This window comes from Calonectris borealis, chromosome 1, assembly GCF_964195595.1.
Source record: "Calonectris borealis chromosome 1, bCalBor7.hap1.2, whole genome shotgun sequence".
Classification (NCBI taxonomy): Eukaryota; Metazoa; Chordata; class Aves; order Procellariiformes; family Procellariidae; genus Calonectris; species Calonectris borealis.
This window is the reverse complement of record NC_134312.1, coordinates 205,251,123-205,266,627: the sequence shown is the minus strand read 5'-3', so window position 1 is coordinate 205,266,627 and position 15,505 is coordinate 205,251,123. Positions and strand designations below refer to the sequence as shown.

The following is a 15,505-nucleotide window of genomic DNA, read 5'->3' as shown; positions in this document are numbered from 1 at the left end:
CATACCCTCCATCTTGCCAGTGGAATCTGTTGTCATTCATATAGTTTAGGTTCTGTAAATAACGCATGTTGCTCTTAAGCTTTTTCTCCTACTGCATGAAGTGTTGTGTGTGCTACTGTGAGAGTGGGAGAAAAATTTGTCTCAAGGTACACAGTGCTTTGTATATATTGGAGAAAATCAAGTTTTTAAAAAAAAAAAGTCTTGCACATGGAGAAGAAACTAGTGGTGTTTTGTTGTTAAACTCCCTAAGGAAGTAAGCAGTATTTCCAAGTTTTGGGTCAGCCGTTCAGGAAGACTTAGCTCCTACACAGACAAATCTGATTAGAAAACTTAATTTTTTGTTAGCGGGAGGGATTGTCCTCCATGGAATTCATCCTGGAATCTGGTGTGAACTTTAACTGGACTGGCCCTGTCCCAAGGCATAAAAAGGACAAGAAATCTTAAAACTGACCTGCTCTCCTATAAGAAGCCTCTCTAGATAGATGATGGCCTTGATGTGTTATAGTAACATACTAGCTTGAGTTTCTGGAAGGCTGTTGCCATCAATACATTGAGCCCAGGTATATTTTGAAATTTGTTCTTAAATGATGAAGAATCCTCACATTTTCAAAACCTGTTTTCTGACCTGAAAGAAATGCATCTTTAGGTTTCAAATGGCCGTGGCATGGGCTAATGCAATTTATCCATTGGGTGTCTACACACATGAAATATAAAATGATGGATCTTTACCTTTAATTAGAAACAGGAAAAAAGCTAGAAAGGGCAAATTCATGTTGTTTGTAATTTTTTGGCAGGTTGATAATTAGCAAGGACTATTTACTGTGAAGTGCAAAAAGATACTACTTGCCTAGTCGCAAATATGTTTAACTGGGCTGTTTTTGTAGCCCTTACCCCACGCAAAATACTGAAAATCTGTACCTGACTTTATTTCAGAATATCTTAATTTGCATTTTGGTCTGAGCATTGTGCCCTTCTAGGTAATTTTATGTGCATCACCACACTTAATTCTGGCATATGGGTAAGGGGAAAGAGACTTTAGAAAAGGACGTTTGTGGATATGTGTTGCTATCTCTGAATTAGATACAGCAGTCCAATAGTTTTGCCCTAAAGATCTCCTTCACGTGCCTTATGTTAAAGTTCAGACTTAGAGAAATGCTTCTCTCTATCTTTATAGGGTATATATAAAGTTCCTGGTGAGACAGTCCTCCTAACTTTAGGTACCAAAGTTGGATATCCAAAGTTTAGGTAGTTGAATATTTTTCCACTGCCTACATAATCAGAACATCCAAAAAACCTCAGGAAATAATTGCCACATTGGAGCAATTTGAAAAAATGTACAGTAGTGTTTTCATTTACATAGTCAATCTTCTGCCTGCTATCTTCAGTACTTACTGTCATTGTGGTAAATTTTATTTTTTAAATAGAACATCCAGCAATGCAGACTTTATTAGATGATTTCACCTTTTGGTTTGCCACTCTGTTTATATATTTTTGTCTATTAGATTTATATTGGTAGTGATGGTAATTCTCTGTTTAACTCCTAAATTGGGACTTCTTGTGTATACATGTATTTTAACAAGTATTAGTTAAGAAGCATCCACTCTATTTTGGGTAATGCAATTTAGTTGCATGCAGTAATTTTGGGTGGTGTGACTACTAAATGAAGAAATCCTTGTTGAAGAAAGAGGAAATGTGTATTAAAGAGTGATTTGAAGAGAAGGGCTGGACATTCCAAGTCTGAGAGCAGCAGCCAAAAAAGCCTTCTCAACTAGAGTGATTTAGTTCAGCATAGTCTCAGTTCTGTTTTTATTATTTTGTCCCACAAAGTAAACCAACGTTTTCTTCACAGAAGCTTTAAATAGCTTAATTACTAGGATTGTTGTCAAATTTGTGGTGATAGTATTTTTAAATCAATCTGAAAAAAAAAGAAATATTTATGATTTAACTATAAAAACCATTAGATTTCTTTCTTGTATGGCAAAGACGTCTTCGTGAAATCTAATACATATATATTCATGGCTGATGGCATTCTGCTTGCATCGGATGTTGAATAGCTGTTCAACCACCATCTGTTTGGTTCTTCATACTTGACAAAAAGGCATACGGTATATATTTCATGAGCACATTATAAGGAGAATCAGTATGCCTTCAAATGCTAATTTCAACAGTAAGTCAAGCTGATCTTCATTTAGTATTCAAGCTGGAAAATAAGTGAGGATTCTCAGTGAATGCTACCACAACCTGAAGAAACAGAGATTTTGAAAATACTTTGTGAATCTTGGATATTAGGAGATGCAGGGGGAGGGAGGTAATGGTATATTTCTACAGCTGCTTATGCAGGCCACAGTTCCTACCAGAAAACCTGCTCCTTGCTTGCGCTCCTCTCCACAGGTTACAGTTCTGCCAGGAACTGCCGGTCCTCCTGCAAGGACTCTTCACAGCTGCAGCTTCCTTTAGGGCACATCCACCTGCTGCAGCCCAGGGTCCTCCATGGGCTGCCGGTGGATATCTGCTCCACCACGGACCTCCATGGGGTGCAGGGAGACAACCTGTGTCACCATGATCTTCTCCATGGGCTGCAGGGGAATCTCTGCTCCGGCAGCTGGAGCACCTCGTCCCCTCCTTCTTCACTGGCCTGGGTGTCTGCAGGGCTGTTTCTCTCACATTTTCTCACTCCTCTCTCCAGCTGCTGCACAGTGGTTTATGTTCCATGGTTATCACAGAGGTACCACCACTGTCACCGATGGGCTCAGCTTTGGGCAGCAGCAGGACCATTTTGGTGCCAGCTGGAACCAGCTGTGTCTGACATGGGGTCAGCTCCTGCTGTCTTCTCGCAGAGGCCCCCCCTGCAGCCCCCCTGCTATGAAGACCTTGCTACGTGAACTCAATACCCGGGCCCACTTCCCCGCGCCCCACCCCAGCCCAGATTTCCCACTGCAGCTTTCTTGGTCTGGCTCGCTCCACGGGCAGTGAGGTGCCACTAAGAAAGCGAACGCGTGTAAGGCCCCACGCCATCTCGTTCTGTCAACAAGATCGTTCTGAACAGGGTTTGTTTACAGGATGGCTTCTCTACCAGTGTTTGATTTATATTAGGGCGCACTCTTGCCGTGACATGTATGACTGGACTAGGAGTAATGCAACAGTGGGAAGCAATTGAAGAATCGCTAAAGGAGTTCTAACTATAGCTCCTATTTATAACAGTAGTAACTTAAAAATACATTTCAGTGGTTGATTAAACGAGGGGACATTAGTAGTTAGAAATATTTTTTTTTATCCTTATACAAGTGTGAAAGTGTACGCCATTATTATTTTTATAATCATTAGGGACTATCTGTGATACACTTCTAATGTTTTTTAGCTGAGGGTGGGTGTGAAAAGTTTAAAACTATGTAGAACACAGGTAGGCAGCTTTTTAAAGCTGCTTAACTATGTTCTCTTCAAGTTAAACTGAATCTAAATAATATGGTTTTAATTGGAAAAGGTCTGCATAAAATAAAAGCCAGGTGTCTCACAGAGACTTCAGTTTTTGATTAGAATAGAGTCTTTCTTGTGACAGCAATGTTTTCAAAGCCCTTGAACTGGTTCAAAAACAAGCATATATTTGAATTTCTTCAGTACTTTACGCTCATTTTTTGCTCCCTTTCTTCTGTTACAGTGGAACATATCACTCCAGAGATGAAAGCACAGATAGTGGACTTAGCATGAGCAGTTATAGCGTACCCAGAACCCCTGATGACTTCCTGAACAGTGTTGATGAGATGGATACAGGTTTGTTTTTGTGTACATCCTTAATGCACGTTTTCCAAACATACTTGTGTCCATCAAATGCTCGGCCCCTTTGCAATGAAAATAAGCAACTTTGAGAAGCTGTGATGCCTTTTGCATTGTTTTCTACCTTCTTCTATTTCTGTAATAGAAATAGTTAGATTTGTGAAAAACATACTTGTAATTAACTCCATTGGGAGGATGGGGCATTGCTCATTAACAGTATCACTCCTGTTGTTATATGGAATTTGAGTGTCTGTTTGCTTTTTTAAGTAATAGTTTGTGAGAGCTAAGAATAGGACCTCATCCAGTGTTGCTAATACTGCACCAAAACAGTATTTGACTCAGTATTGTCTTTTTCCTTTAAGCATAAAAATTAAAATATGCTAAATGACATCAAAGATCTGTAGAGATTTGGGTCAATAGGTGAAAAGGTTGAAACAAAGGCATGTTCTTTGTACCTCTGCCTGCAGTCAAGTCATCTTTGGTTTTTGTGATGGATTTCTATGAATCATGTTGCTTGTACGATGCAAGATACAGGATTAACCTTTAACTAGTTGTCCTGATAAATTATGGGTTTGGTACTTCCAGTATAGTTAATATCCATCTTGCTTTGTGTTATAACTAGGTGACAGTATCAGCCAAAGTAACATACCGTCCCATCAGAACCGTTTCCCAGACTACCTTGAAGCCATTCCAGGGACAAATGTGGACCTTGGGACACTGGAAGGAGATGGGATGAATATAGAAGGAGAAGAACTGATGCCAAGTCTGCAAGAGGCTTTGAGCTCTGACATCCTTAATGACATGGAATCTGTCTTGGCAGCCACCAAGCTAGATAAAGAGAGTTTTCTTACTTGGTTATAGGGGCCTCAGGGAGACTGAATTCTAAATCTGTGAAGGATCTAAGGAGAATAGGACATCTGTATCTGAAGTTCAGAACAAGCCAGTGTGGCACACTTCGGCTTGTGTTCAGAAAAAGTAAATGAACAAATACTCAACAAGATTCTTTCGTTTTGCTCTTCCTTGTCCATCGCTGCTGTTATATATTGCTGACTTTTTTCCACAGTTGACTCTGAAGAACAGACATCATCTTGATCTTTTTCTATTGCTGTTGCAACTACTGTTCAAGGGGGGTGGGGAGGGATGATGAGCCTATTTGGATGACGAATGCCATTCCTTTTGTCCTAGTGTGCGCTTGCATATCATTTTATCTAAGTGCTCAGATTTGAGAGTTAATTTCTGCATGTCACTGCTTGTAGTTTGCTCAGCTAGTTGTCTCCTGCTGCCTGTGGCAAGTGGTAAAACATGACATACTGGGGTGACAAGCCAAAAATGATGTATCTGGTCAAAAGAAGTCAATACTGATTTGGAGATACGACTTAAAGGAGGGCTGAAGACTGTTTGGCATTAAGTGTTTCTACTAGTAGCTCTTTCATTAGTCACAAAGTGCTCTTGTTCATATTTTATGTTATAGTAAATCATGAGTCATTTTACATAGAAACATATATGAACTTTGATTGTTGCCACATATTCTAGCCTAACTTTCATTTGTCAAAAATAGTTTGATTATTTTTGTTAGTTGGTTTAACTGTAGCTGTAGGATGGGAAGTAATTATAGGTGGTGTTTTTTTTTTTAAAATAGTGAAATCTAAGGGTTTTTTCTGATTTCACATAGTCTTATTTAAATCTGAATTGTCTGCTTTTTTATACTTAAAACATGCCTATTGTAGCCTGATAAGCTAGTGAGTACATAAACCAGTATGTTTTGCCTGTAACTTTTTTATTTTTTTTAAAGGCTAGCTTTGAATGTAATCATTAGAATTCATGACCAGTGGCTTATTTTTCACGTTTATTTGCAAGATTTTGAATTAGAATCTGATTGCAGCAATGTAAAAGTTAGAATCCTAAGTGTCATATGTACAATTTTTAATTGCATTTTAAAGTAGCAGAAACCATTTTAAAATGACAGATGCATCTAATCTCTCTTCTGGTTTTCAGTTTTGATATCTAAGCGAGTTTAGATTTTAAAATCCTTAATGGGGAAAAAACTTTATGAAAAGTTTCTCTTAAGTTAGTATGGAAAAAGTCTGAACTATTAATATCACTCTGAGTTGCAATGAAAAGGCTAGAACACCAAAAAAAAAATCCTCAAGAAAAACTCCTAAGTGTAACAGTTATCAAATTCTGTTTGGTGAAAAATAAGCCCTGGACACTATACGTAGAAGAATGTAAGGATATGTGTTAGATGGTGACATGAGCAGGTAATGAAGTGTATATTAGTAGTAGAGCTTAGCATGGGGTAGAGGTGAATATGAATTATCTTTATTTTAACAGGAAAAGATGTATCACTAAGTTGTCTGCAGGAGTTGACACAGCTTCCAAAGAGTATTTTTAAATGAACAAAATGAGCATGAATCAAACTTTCAGTATAAGCTATGAAGTTTTGTGGGGCTTTTGTTTTTTTCTGATGAAAAATAGTGTCACCAGTTAACACCTCTATAATTAAGGGCCTGTCACCATTCTTAACATGAGCCTTTATTTTCAAGGGTGTATAACATGACTATAAAGATACTGTAAGCGTGAAACTTGGTTTTGAAAAAAATCTCAGCTAGCAGGGACTTCTCCTGGGGAGAGATTTTTTGGAGTTTTTTGTTTTGTGTTTTTTTTAAAGACATTGATTATTTTTCAAGCTAGGAATGAATCAGCAAAACAAAACAAAAAAACCCATATTATTATTATCATTTGGATTTTTTATGCTTCAGAAATAGTTCTGTTTTAGGATAATGGAAAGAATGAAAACTCTGAACCAAGTCTCATTTTAAAAGCTGAAGCAGCAGAGGCAGAGATTTGAAATTTGCCACTATAAATGTACATTTACTACTTTACGTAAGGATATTGGTGTTTGAAATACACAAAATTGTTTGTGGTTTGTTATGGAATACAGGCAGGTTTTAAAATACCAATTTTCAAAACACATCCACAATGACAAATGTATTCTGCTACACCAATTATTCAGCGATTAATAGGCCACTTATATTGTGCAATGACACAGTAGCTCCTAAAGCAGTATATTGTGTCCAAGATAGGGATTTTAGCAGCATTTTTACAATTTCATTATGACTTCTTCTCTCTTCTTCCCTTCAGGAAAAAAAGACACTAAGTTGTTATAACTTGAATGGTCTGACAGAAAACCACAACAGCAAGGAAATTCAGAGTTGATTCCATTTCAGTTGTCTTCCACGGTTGTATCCAGGTATCATAGCACATACAATGCACTGAGTGCAAACTCCTGACATGCTGTACCTTGCTACAACAGGGATGAGTACAGAACAAATTTTCTTTCCTTGCTTTTGTGTGTTTGTCACAGCTTTAATATTTGAATGTTTTCTTCTCGTCGTAGAAACACTAAGTGGCTTATACTGTATTTGGGTAGCACTGCTTAGGGTAGATACTGACAAACTGGGAATCCTTGAACTGCTCTAACATTAGTTCTGTTTTGTGATACTTATTTTAATTGATTTTAATACATTTCCGTTCTCTCATTTATTAGGAAACATACCCTAGAGATGCTGTACTGTTGGCAATCGACATTAATTTGGATTTTTTTTTTTTTAATTCTGCAAATGCGTTGTTTGATGAAGTGGTTAACATTGTTTGAAATGCGAAAGTATTTTGGGTAGTATTTTATACTGATGTATATATTGAAACAGAAATCATTGTAATAATTGTAATAGCTTTTAGTTATAAATACACTACATGCAGACAGATGGAGCTGTACAGTACTGTGCTGTTCAACACCTGGGCAGGGCTACTGCTTGGAAACAGGTTGCAGTGTCAGTAAACCATATGGATCAAATATTGTACCATTCAGTGTTGGCGCTCACCAATGCAAAAGGAGAAGAGACGATTTCAACATGATTAACACTACATAGCTTTCACACATCTGGTAAAATAGTACTAAAGTGACCTTTTCACTTACAAGCATGTTTTTTATACAAATTAACAGGTGTGCCTGTAAAATAATTTGTGTTCTGTATCTTGGAAAAAATACTCTCCACATTTAGAATGTTGTATGTTAGAGAACTCTTAAATGCACCCTTGTCAAAAATTATATATATTAGTTACCAATGTTACTTTTAGATATGAGCATGACTGTAAGTTAGGTACTTAAGTACGTTCTGTTACATTATTTTTCTTTATGTAATACTTTTTCAGTTGTTTTATTTGGTATAAATATATACTTTGTGCTTAAACATCTTTGTTTGTTTTTAACATTCAATAGTATGTAAAGATACTGATTTCCTTCAGTAAGATGGATGCATTGAATTGTTGGAATTCCTATTGTAGTATGTCTGTTCTCGTCCCTCTTGTCACAGCTTTTGTAGTCATGAACTCCAGTCCTGCAAACATTGTGTACAAGCTCACCTAAGAGACAAAGGAGTCCCACTGAAGTCAGTGAAGGCTTAACATGAACGTATACATCTCTGTGTGTTTGCAGTAATGAAGAGACAGTGACTCTACTGAGCCTCATACAGTTTGTGTAAAAAACAATACTTTAACTGCATATGGCACTACAGTGAGAGCTGGTAACAGAGCATCTGTATTCTACTATAAGAAAGCATCCGCTTTTTGCAGATATGCTTGCAATGTTCAGGATCTTCCCACGTAGCAGATACATTTTTTGCTAACTCTAAGTTTATACAATAATTTGTGGCAGACTATCAATAAAGACACACTATTTTCGTTTCTGATTTTTGACTTACGAATTGTGAAATATGTAATGACATACCTTGAAAGTGTCTGAAGATTTTAGTTTAAAAAATCTTGACAGGATTCATTGATTTTGACCTTCTGTAAAACAGAAATTCTGAAAGGTGTTTTTTTTAATGTAATGCAATTTGTGATGGCTGAAATCATACACTGTTCGCATTTTAGCAGTCCCAGGGTTACTACTATTCAGCACTGAGATGCCTCAACCCCGTGAAATTCAGTGCAGTTTTCTTAGTTAAAGGTCCAGGGCTCAATGCTTCTATCGGTTTGTCTTTCACTGATGAGTTCATAGCTAGGTTTAGTCACTAAGATTCTTTAAATTTAAACCTAACATCACACCTTGCACCTGGGAGTAGAAAGCCAGTGCCAGGGCATGACAAGGCACCAATTTTGTTTGCTGATATCACTCTCTCCCATTTATAAGGTGGTGACATACTGCGGTAGTTGAAGTATGAGTGACCTTCTGAGGCAGTCCTAAATAGACTGTATTACAGCAAAGCAGGGTATCTGGTCCAGGTGTTCCAGGCTCACTTGGCAATTCTTTTTGAAATATTTTCAACACTTAGTTAAAAACAAAAAGTATTGGTTTCAGTAAGCCAGACGTAGTATGCTTCCGAGGAAGCCTTGAGTCTTCCCTATGCTGATGTGCAAGTTATCAGCAAAAAAAGCATTTTTCACCCAGGATCATTAACAAAATAATTATTTGAGATCGGGCTATGATCTGTGTAGCACCTCCTGTTCTGGAGGTTCATTCGGAGATGAAGTGGGGCCATCAATTTTATTTACAGCATCAGCATCCATAGTTTATATGTTCCTGTTGAAGAGTAAAGATTGGACGTGACGAAAAATGTCTTTACTGAAAGAGTGGTCAGGCCTTGGAACAGGCTGACGGGTTGAGTCACCATCCCTGGAAGTATTTAAAAGACATGTAGATGAGGCGCTTAGGGATATGGTTTAGTGGGCATGGTGGTGTTGAGTTGATGGTTGGACTCGATGATCTTGGAGGCCTTTTCCAACCTTAATGATTCTATGCTTCTAAAGGTGTGCTTCTTGCCCCTTGTTGTCACCACTTATTTTTGCTAACAATAGTTATCCGCACCTTCTAAATTTAGATGTCATCAAAGCAGGAAGATATCTGTACAGCATGAAAAATCTTGGCTTACATGAAATGGTAAAACCAACACTAACTGAAGAACCAAATTGTCTCCAAATTGTCTTTAGAATAGCGGGTAGAGCTTTGTACCAACTACCATATCCAGTACTTCGTCTCTTAAACAAAAAACCCAGTATGTTTTTCTCTAAAGAAAAAGAATTGAGGAAGCATGTTGAATAAGAAACATACAAACACCAATGCATCTGACAAAGCTGCCTAATGGTTTTTGTGGAAAACTCATTATTTTTACTTTTCCTGACATACTCCTTTCTCTTTAATGTGGAGGTTGCAACAGTGAATGCTACAGATGTAGGCTGTTATTGACTGGTATTATTTTCTCTATAATGGGAATGAAGTTGGTCACTCTGATTATAGTATTTTTGGTATTAAAGTGGCTTGTATTAGAACATGAGAGGTAAAGTAATTTTATTGGATTTGCCTGTCTTTTTATTAGCAAATGATTTAAAAAAAAAAAAGACGGGAAAAAAAGAAAGTCAAGAGCAGCCCAAGAGGCTTTTTCTTCGATGTTATACAGCAACAAAATAGAGCTCCATAAAAATGGTATGTTAGATCTCACCTGAAATACCCTTTCTCCTTCTCCCCTAGATGTTATTTCTGAGCTACTCTAGTGTTTTTTAAATTATTTATTGTATTTACCATCTGTGAGTTTTGCTTGCTGACCCCTAAAGACTGGGACCGTAGTGCTAGGTGCTCTTCGTCCCCAAAGGAGACCAGAGTTCCTCCCCTCCAGCATTCAGCTGTCATCCCGTTTGAAGTCTGTAATATAATGCAGAAATTACAGTCTGACTCCAAACATGCTGCCCAACCGCTGTTACAGGGTGGTTACTGGCAAGCACGATTTTTTGAACGATGGTGGATTCCTGTTCTGGTTTGACTTCCCAGAGACTGGAAACGTTCAGCTTTCCTATTCCGTTACTTTGATTTCTGCGGCTGGTTGTCATAGCAGGGGCACAGAGTCCTCCCCGCGCCACTGCCACCGTGCCTGCTGGAGGACTCAACCAGCACTTCAACCTGATGTTAACAGTGATTTTTTCAAAGCTGACAGTTTTATTCAGTGTTTCACTCATAGTTTCATTGTTAGGCATGCAAATACAATTGTCTCGGCTCTCTTGACTGACGAGTGACCCTTTTCAGACTTCACCAAGCAATACAGTCCTTTCCTACCCATCGTCCGCTGTTGAAGAGTGTGACCTGGAGGCCTCTGAGAGGTCCAGCTGTAATTCTGGACTTTCTGCAGTTAAAACAAGATGCTGGTTGTGTGGATCTATGACAAAATCCCAGACCCACACTTTTAAGAAGCTGCATGATTTAGGCGGTGATATCTCTCAGCAAATGGCAGTAACTGTGAGATGCCTTCTGGTTAGACCAGTGGCCTTCAGCCGGTGGTCTGCAGGCTGCAAGGGGCTATGGGTGTCTGTTCAGTCCAAGGAAGTTGCTAGCGAGAGCAAAGCCTGTCGGACAGCCTTATGCTTTCTGTACAGGAGAGATTCCGGCGGCTCCTGAGAAAAGTCTCGGTGCCCACAACAGGTGACAACTGCCGGACTTAAAGCTCCCCCGCTGCTGCGGCCTGTACCTGCCGCCACCCTCACCCCCGGCCACCGGTGATCCTAACAACTGCTTTAAAGCCCTGGCTTTTAGATTCATATACACCATTTATGCACAACTGTGACTTCCTTTATTTCCTAATTTTGATTTTTTACTTAAAACATGACTCTCCTTTTAAAGGTCTTTGTTCCTGTTAAGAGGCTTTCAGGATCTTTCTCGAATGCAGGATTAAAACAGGCTTTTGAGCATGAAGTAATGTTCAGGAAAAGCTGAGCTTACAATGAGAAATACCTCGGAGTTTTCCCTAAAAGCATGGTTTTTGTTAGACACTGAAACATGTACCTGGTTCCAGCTCAAAATAGCAAGAGAGATGGAGATCATTCCTCTTCGCATTCTCTGCATTCTTGTTCAAGTAGCAAGCAGTTTGACCCACAGGCATTGAACTCAGTCCTTTGAGGCACTTGATGAATTAAATTTGGTAATCTTTATATAGATATAGATTCCTCTAAGAATTGTCTGAATGTAGTGACCAACAGATCACTGAGAAATAGAAATTTCTCTTTGCAGCTTAGTGGCAAGAATGCTAGAAAACCTGTCAGCCAAACAGTATCAGTATCCAAGTTCCTCTTACCCACATGCTAGCCCTGGCTTGGAAAATAAGCTGGTTTTACATGAAAATCCATGATTGCAGCAAGACTCCTTGATTGCAACTATCCATGATTGAAGCTAGGTTCCTTACGACTCTGATCTCTGCCGATGAAGTTTACTGTTGCAATATGTGGATTTTGCTTTATCATGACTTTGAAAACAAAATGGTGAAGTCTGGTGAGGTCCATGAAAAGGGGCAGGAGGCAGACCTGTGCTGCTGCGTGAGGCCAGAGCTGCTCAGCTGCTTTTAGAAATGTCTCGCTTCTAACGAAGTGAAGACATCTGGTGGACTCGTCTCTTTGTGGCAACTGGCTTCACATTTGCTTGCATTTTATTTTTAATGTCACTAACATCTAACAGATGGCCGCGTTATTGAAGTGAGTGCATTGGTGACAACTGAAACAAAGGATAAAGATGTTTTTCAAAACGCAGTCAGGTGCGCTCTAGCTGGGCAGGCATTGCCCTGGATAAAGAGGACTCCCACCTTGTAGTGGCACATCTGACTTTCTGCCTAGCCTTTAAGTGAGGCATTTTACCATTTCCCAGGAAAGCTGTGTGGCATGGTTTTACTTGTGAGCACTGAAATGTTAATGTTTGCAAAATGCTTTGAGGCTAAAGCAGTATTTAAGTGCTTCCTATTAATTCATTCTCAAACCCTGCTATTTTGAGGGTCTCTTACTGAGTGGCACCATCATATAGGAATATAATTTTTGTAAAGTAATGTAAGGTATGCATCTGATTCTACTAGCTTAAACCCACAAATACATTACAGAAAAGTAATATGTAAGTGCATATCAAATGATAGTTTTCTCTGGCATGTGGACACTCGGTGGGAAGGGTGAGCTGATTCAAGTTAGCCTTCCTCTGCTGCTCACCAGTTAACTTGAATTACTTTGTATTTGGTGGAAGACAAGAGTGCACGTTTACCACTGACAGATTAACGTGCACCAGTTCTTCCTTCTCTGAAAACTTCTGTGCTTAGGTTTTTAGCTATTTTTCAGATTCAGCTTTCCTGTTGAGCTTTATCCAGTCTTCTTTCTGGGAAGCCAAAGTAATCTTTTAGCTGTAAATGTATATTGGTTAATTATGAGCGTGAGGGGGAAAAAATCTTGCATCATTATACATATATGCGCATAGAGCACTGCTGGATGCATTTGTATGTGTATCTATATATAGACACACTATATATAAACACTAATTTCCTGCCTAAAGGCAACTCAGGTTCTCATGAGCATTATGAAATTTAGTCTAGGGTCATAAGGGAAAAAAAAAACAATAGAAGTGCCATCCCAGTTATAAAGTCTGTATGGTTGTTGCTTATTTTTAAATCTTCAGGTTTTTAGGTGTGATGTAGGAGCATTTCAGTAACAAAACCAAAATGAATAGTGAGAGAGAACGTGAATGCACATGTTATTCAGGTATGCACCCATATGTAAATTAGTTTAGCTTTTTGGGACTTAAAGTCACCTTGAACAAAAAAAAAAAAAACAAAACCCAAAACAAAACCCCAAAACCAAAGGAGTGGGGTGAAAGAAGATGGGTTGCCAGTCACTCCCCTCCTGTGAGAGCGGATCTGTGGCCTTTAATCTGGGACAGAAGGGCAGCTGGCTTCAGGGAAGATTTGTCTACACTGAAGTTTACCTTCAAGTTTAATGCATAATCCAGGCTATGCATCTTAGTCTATGCAATTCTGTAACTGCATAGTCATATTCGTGCATACACAAACACAGCCTGTGTATGTGTGGCTAAGGAGATAGAGAACTGGTACATTATGGAGCAAAACGTTTACTCATGGCAAGGATTAAACCCCTAATGGGCGTCTAATGCTACCGAGTGCCATGTTCCACTGATACATAGCACATACTATGCTACTTGCTTAAGTTATTCTTTTTAAATAGAGATTAAGATGGTTTTGGATTACTTCCCCATTCTCAAGATCCCATGATGTTGCTAGAGTTTCTTTTGGTTTTGAAGGTTTAAGCTGCGTCCATGGGTGGGCCTAGACTGTTCTAAAAGGTATTAACACGTGGATTTGTTCCACACTTGAGTATAACTATTTCTGTGCCACAACTCTTGTTGCTAGGTATTTCTTTGGTAGAACAGTAGCACTGGAATATAAGATGACAAGCTGATGTCCAGGCATTTGAAGCTGATTCAGGATGCTTTTGAAGTCAGAAATCTTTGACCTTAGGTTTTGAATCAGCCCTTTGGACTGCTTGTTGTGCTTGCACAGGGTCTAGCCTGCTACTGGAACAAAGAGGAGATTTTTATATCCCATAAGAGGCAAACTGAGTGCTCTAATTGCTGCTAGCACTGACTCCAGTGGCCACTCTTCTAGGCTTTTCTTTTTTTTTCTTTTTTCCATTGGGTCATCTGTAAAAATGTATGATATACTTTCCTTGTTACTAAAATACTCAGGTCTCAGCAGGAATGTTTGCATTTTATGCGTTTATATGAATTAATACATTTGCATATATTTGTGAATTGTATTTAGAAATACACACGTAAAAATTGGAGGGGCTCTGAGTGTGCTGTAAGACAAGATCAGCCAGTGAAGTGTTTGGAGAAAAAATGGAGGCAACCATTAAAGACAGATACACGAGTATGCACTCAGGTAGCAACAGTAAACTACGGGAATTGAAGATCAGGACCTGGTAGCTCAGTAGATAAAATTGCTTTTGTGACTCAAGGGAACATCACAAAATTGATTTATCTGTCAGGTTTTTTGCTATTATAAAAATGCATATGGTCTCACGAGACGCACAAATGCAAATACAACAGACACGAAGCAATTCTACGCTGGTGCGTATCGGTGAGCAGCTGAGTGTGGGTCGGCCTTTTGGTACAGCATTTGACGAAAGACATGGACTGAAGGGTGCAGAGGAGAGTAATGATGATGAGGAAAGCGTGAGACAGGAAGATTACAGTAGTTGGGTGGTTTACCAAGAGGAAAGCTGATTAAATAGTTAAAGATGACCTTCAAGTAAAAAGCGACTGCTACTAAGAATCTATTATCCACCGTGCACAGGCTTTGGTTTCAAAACATTGGTTCTTTCTCTGCTTAAGAAGTCCTTTAGTACCTGCTCTTTTCTTCTATTGAAAATATTTACATGCTTTAATTAAGCTCGACAGCTTTAATAAACTGGACAAAATGTTTCCACTGTGGTAAAGGGCACTTCAGTGCTATCTGTCTTCTAACTAAATGTACTGCTTGTGTTCAATTTGTCTGTGAATTAACCCAGCTAGTTGAGTCTGAGTGTGGCCAAGATACAATAGATTGAGCACAGCTCCCACTTAGTAGGAGAAAAACCTCCTGCGGAGAAGTAAAATCTTCCTGAAAATCATCCAGCCTTTGTGGAAAAGATGTATTTTTGGCTGAAACTCTAAGGGACTACTGATGAGCTTGAAGCTAAGCCCAGATACCAGTCTTGGCAAAAACAAAAGCATCAAACTGGGTAAGAGGGAAAAAAATCCAGCAGAAGAAGTGTGTGGTCTTTTCTAATGGAACAGTCTTTTGCACGTTCTCCAATACAGAGCAGTGTGGTAAAAATGATGGCCTGCAGACTTATACATCATTTGTTTACTGGTATATATTTCCCT

At 38.8% G+C, this 15,505-nt stretch overlaps 1 protein-coding gene across 8 annotated transcripts in view; it reads left to right on the top strand.

Annotated features, from left to right (window-relative positions):
* YAP1 (Yes1 associated transcriptional regulator) overlaps window positions 1-8,519 on the top strand; it is a 95,850-nt gene extending 87,331 nt beyond the window's left edge. For 5 of the 8 annotated variants that reach the window (XM_075140096.1, XM_075140090.1, XM_075140093.1 and 2 more), the window contains 2 exons: window positions 3,656-3,768; window positions 4,394-5,903. In XM_075140096.1, the coding sequence (XP_074996197.1) occupies window positions 3,656-3,768; window positions 4,394-4,632 (352 nt within the window). In that variant the 3' untranslated portion in view covers window positions 4,633-5,903. Of the gene's footprint in view, window positions 1-3,655; window positions 3,769-4,393 lie in introns of all 8 variants that reach the window. The other 3 variants (XM_075140095.1, XM_075140091.1, XM_075140089.1) reach the window with 2 other exon arrangements.
* The last annotated feature ends 6,986 nt before the right edge of the window (window positions 8,520-15,505 follow it).